This window comes from Populus nigra, chromosome 16 (genome assembly GCF_951802175.1).
Source record: "Populus nigra chromosome 16, ddPopNigr1.1, whole genome shotgun sequence".
Taxonomy (NCBI): Eukaryota; Viridiplantae; Streptophyta; class Magnoliopsida; order Malpighiales; family Salicaceae; genus Populus; species Populus nigra.
Window position 1 is genome coordinate 3,396,543 of NC_084867.1, and position 5,222 is coordinate 3,401,764.

General features: G+C 35.3%; 1 protein-coding gene across 1 annotated transcript; it reads left to right on the forward strand.

Annotated features, from left to right (window-relative positions):
- Nucleotides 1-2,168: 2,168 nt before the first annotated feature.
- LOC133675039 (WUSCHEL-related homeobox 1) lies at nucleotides 2,169-4,908 on the forward strand. The gene is made up of 4 exons (XM_062096303.1): nucleotides 2,169-2,737; nucleotides 2,849-3,172; nucleotides 3,421-3,497; nucleotides 4,232-4,908. The coding sequence occupies exons 1-4, from the start codon at nucleotides 2,548-2,550 to the stop codon at nucleotides 4,763-4,765; spliced, it is 1,125 nt and encodes a 374-aa protein (XP_061952287.1). The 5' UTR covers nucleotides 2,169-2,547; the 3' UTR covers nucleotides 4,766-4,908.
- Nucleotides 4,909-5,222: the final 314 nt, after the last annotated feature.

Sequence of the window (5,222 nt, forward strand, 5' to 3'; positions counted from 1 at the left end):
AGAAATGAATTTAATTTATAATTAGAGAGAGAGAGAGAGAGAGAGAGAGAGAGAGAGAGAGAGAGAGAGAGAGAGAGAGGATACATCGGTTTGATAAGAAGGAGGGGTAATTCCAAAAATGATGCACAGTAACTCTCTTAGCAAAAGTGTAACTTCATTGCATTACAGTATAAATAAAAAATATCTGGTAATTTTACTGTGTATCACCTTATCATAAATTATTCATTTTAATAGTTTTTTTCTAAATTTATATTTTTTTAATTTTATATTTCAACTAAAAATTGAGTTTTATAATTTATTATGATTTGCTTTATATATGATTAGTTTGATCTCATGACTTGTATCATAGTTTTAACGGGTTAATTCGGTATATTTAAAATTTTCTTAAATGACATTGTTTTTTTTATTTCATCATTTAATATTGAATTGATTGAAAATTAAGTTTTTTATTTATTTTAGTTTACTTTTATAAGATTATCTCAGTCTCATAACTCAAGTGACGGATTTCATGAGTTAACCCAATTGATTCAAGTTTTTTTTTTATCTTTTTCAAATGGTATTTTTTGTAATTCATCTTCCAGCAAGGAGTTGATTATGAATTAGGTTTTATGATATATTTTTTTTATGAGGTTATCCCGGTCTTATGACTCGGGTTACGTGTTTTGTGAGTTAACATCGGTAGACTTAAGTTGTTTTATTGTATCCTGTTTCTGGATTGATTTTTTTTAAAAAAAAAAGTCAACGTTTAACAATGAATTTATTGAAAATTAAGCTTCATACTTTGTTTTGATTTGTTTTTTATCAGGTTATAACAATCTCATGACCTTGGTCGCATGTTTGGCAGGTTAATCTAATTTGACTCAGGTTATTTTTTTGTTTTTTCTATGAGATTATCTTGATCTCATAACCCGAGTCACAAGCTTGACATATTAACCAATGTCAATTTTTTTGTTACTTTTTAATTAATTTTTTTCAATTATATTCTTCAATAATGGGTTGATTGTAAATTGAGTTTTATAATTTGTTTTGATTTGTTTTATATGAAGTTAACATGGTCTCATGATCCAAGTTGAGGATTTGACAGATTAACCTGAGTTAGCCTGAATCGATTCAATATATTATCATCGGTCGTTTGAGTTTTCTTTAAACCTATTAAATCGATCAGGTTACATCGGGTTAGCGTCCACACCGTTAAAAAAAATTACTAGAAAAATGTTTGCAATTCCAGGATGCTTTTTTTGTATGTATAACAAAAAATCGATCCCACCCACGCCATATCGTGGGACAACGATCTAATTCTAGCTATACCACAACCAATACTCATATGTTAACATGAAGGAAGGACAACTATAACATATAATTAAACAAGGGAACAAACATATGTATTGAACTCTATGAAAAACATGTGATGGAGGACTAGAAATAGATGGGGATGTAAGAAATGTGGTGAACATTTGAGGGGAGAGCAAAAATGTACAAATTAAATAAGAGACAATTCGCGATCTATACATAAATGTCCCTATGTCAAATAGTACAAAAGGCATAAATTAATATATGTAGAAAAGGAGAGAAAAGAAGAGAAATCATAAAGGGTTGTTAGGTCAAGAGAGAAAACGTAGACAAAGAAAAGGTCGAGGGAGGCAGGAGGAGGAGAGGGGCAGTTCGGATTTAGAGCAAGTGTGAAAGGCACGAGACAGAAGGAGAACAATAAATGAGAGGTAAAGGAAGGGTGATGAGGCATATGATAACCCTCATGATCGTCACGTCGTTTTTCATTTGCTACTCCCGATAATCCTCCCAGAATTCCACGCTTCCCTCACTCATCTTCTTTCTCTCTCTCTCAACTTTTTTTTTGCTTTTGTCCTCTCCTATTACTACTACTACTAGAGTATATAGTATACTTACTTTCTCACACTTGAAAAAACACAAGACTTGTCTTTCTATTTCTCACTCTAGCTGAGATACAGCCTAGTCAACTTCATGTCTTGCCCTCACTTTTGTTTTTGTTCCATAATAAACCAACACATATAACACCCATTTCTTTACCTATCTATCTCTTTGTAGATGTAGATTTGTAGTGATCAATCCACATCTCTTTAAAGTCCGGAAACTCAAATTCTGCTTCAATCTTAACCTTTTTAAAATAATAAAAATTAATCACTACTTCTCTATATTTCTTGCTCAGCAGCTTACCCCCAACATTTTCAACTAGGGCAACACCTTTTACTATAAATGAATAACATCTATTACCTATGTTGTAAAGGTAGGGGCAACATTTTTTGAGTCACCTTCTAGCTAGCTCCATACTATTCCCTTGCATGCTCCTTTCCTGTTCCTGCTAAACCATGACCATTTTTTTCAGCCCAATTATTTCAACACACATTTCCCTGTGAGGAAAAAAAAGGAGTGGGAGGGATCTACAAAAGAATCTACTTTAGTACTCCTCTTCTTCTGGTTTCACTATATATCCAGTTCTGTCGCTAAAACTTTCCATTCTGTTCTCTTTAACCCTTCTCTTATTTGTCCTTCAAGCTTGTTTATACGAAAATGTGGATGATGGGTTATAATGATGGTGGTGAATTCAACATATCAGATTCTTTCAATGGCAGGAAGCTTAGGCCACTAGTTCCAAGGCCAATACCCTCTACAAACAACACTCCAACTGCCTCTAGTCCTCCTTGCCTTGGCAGTCGCCTTCATAACACCGATTTCTTTGCACTCAATCAGTACCATCTGGGTATGCATCTTTCTTTTCTTTTCTCTCGCTCCCTCTGTCTGTCTGTCTATTCAGGTGTGAGTTACTAATTGAATGTAAATAAATTATAGTCCTTCATGTTTGCTTTTGTAGCAAGTATGGCTGATGAAAACAAAAGAGAATTCAACACACAGCCAGTTGTAATGAGCTCAAGATGGAATCCAACACCGGAGCAGTTAAGGACCCTTGAAGATTTGTATCGAAGAGGGACTAGAACACCCTCAACTGACCAAATTCAAGACATAACCGCACAGCTTCGTAGATATGGAAGGATTGAAGGAAAGAATGTGTTTTACTGGTTTCAAAACCACAAGGCAAGAGAAAGGCAAAAGCGTCGACGTCAAATGGAATCTGATTCTTTTGATGGTCATCAGCAAAATGGACATGGTATTGAAATCTTTGAAAGGAAAGAATCAGGTAAGAAAGAAAGAAAGAAAAAAACCCTTCAATATTAGAGTATCAACAAGCCCTTTTAGAGTTATTTCCAATCCTCGGCTTGAAAGAGATAGAAATATTGTTTGATATGTACGGCTTTCTGTGAATTCCATTTTGTTGTTAGTTAGAGAAGCCTGATAGCATGTATGTCTTGCTTTTTAGTATTGCAATTGTTGGTTTTAGAGAGGTGTAAAGTTGCGTAATCTTTTTGTTTTTCTTTTTGTCTACAGAGGCAAGTAGGACAGGTTATGAAGGTGAACAAACCAAGAACTGGGCTCCCTCTACAAACTGCAGTACACTATCAGAGGTCTATTCTTTTTACTTACTATATAACCTTCCTTTGTCTTCCTTAATGGATTAAGGAAGGCTCCTTTTTTTCTTAAAAAGAGAGAAAATTTAGTACAATACCTTTACTTTAATCCCTAAAAAGGAACATAACACAAACATTAATTAAGCAGTTTTAATAATGTTGTTATGATTAGAAGTGCATTTTCCTTTGGTTTTAGGTTTGTAGAGTTTAAAGAAGAAGCTTATGTAGTAGGGAGATATGGAATTGAAGAAACAACAAAAACTTTGTTTGTTGGGAAATGAAAAGGGTTTAAAAGCTGCATTCCTTCCTTTCTGTCGGGGCTGCTGTTATGAAACTCGCTGGGTTTTTTTGGGTCTTGTGCTTATTATGCATTCATGGCATTGTGAAGGCCAGTTCTTTGGGCACCCTTTCTTTTCTTTTTTTATTCCATGGAATATCTGGGCACCTTGATAATGAAAAGACAAAATACCAACCCTAGCAGTAGAAGCAATTTGGCTTCTTACACTCTTCAATAGTTTTGATTTTTGTTGTTGTTATTCAGAAATAACTCGTATACAAACCGTGACCCCATTATTACTTGAATACTGTTAGATAGTAGTATAGATTCATATGTAAACAACACAAGGATCATAGAGTTTTTTGGCACTACTCAAATTCTTTTTTCTTTTTCTTTTTTTAATAAGACAATAGCAAGAAAAATCATGTTTTGCATGGTCTTCATTAAATTTCAGGAATCTGTTTCAATATCAAGGGCAACAAAAGGAGCAATGGCAGAGTACTGTAGACCAGATGGATGGATGCAACTCGATGAAGGAGAATTACAGCATAGAAGGAACTTTATAGAAAGGAATGCCACGTGGGAGATGATGCAGTTGTCTTGTCCATCTCCCACCCACCAAAGAAACACTATCTCTAGTACTAGTAGCACTACAACTATGTCAAAACAAGGAGCAGCAGCAGCGAAGCTCATTAAGGCTCATGACCTCAACGTCTTTATAGCACCTTACAGAGAAAATGGGCATCATGGAACCCTTATTAACCAGTTCAATAGCAGTGTCATCAATGACGGGAATGAATCCAGAGGTGGTACTGGGGAATCTCAAACCCTTCAACTGTTTCCTCTTCGTAGTGGCGGTGACGGCAACAATAATATCGAAAGCATTAACGAGAGAGAGAGTGAGGTATCAGTTTCTGCTGCTGAAGCTTTGAATGCTAATAACTTCGCTCCTTGCCAGTTCTTTGAGTTCCTTCCACTGAAGCACTAATGATGACCATCCAAAGCAAGACTCTTCCTTCTTTTGTTTCATTTTATGAGTACTTTGCCATGTATGTACCATGATGGGGTTGTGTTGGGGGTTTGGACATTGTAATTTTGTTGGAAAATGGGAAGTACCGTTTCTTGTTTTGAGATCAAGATGTTACATTTCATGGCATTAGTGCAATGGTCCATGGAGAATGAAAAGGGAGGGATTTCCTTAAAATGCATTTGGACCATGTTAGTTGAATCCATGAAGAAACATCATTTAAGAGAAAGTTACAGAGAGCTGGTCAATGTTGACAGGAAAGCTAGCTAGCTAGCTAGCAAGCTAGGCCTTGTTTGAGTAACTGAAATCATGTGCATGTGGGATGTTTGGGAGAAGGAAAGGATAGAGAAACTTGAGTTATCCAATGAAGAGATCAAAAGATGGAATTGGATGTGAAAGTTTGACGTTGAGATTAGGG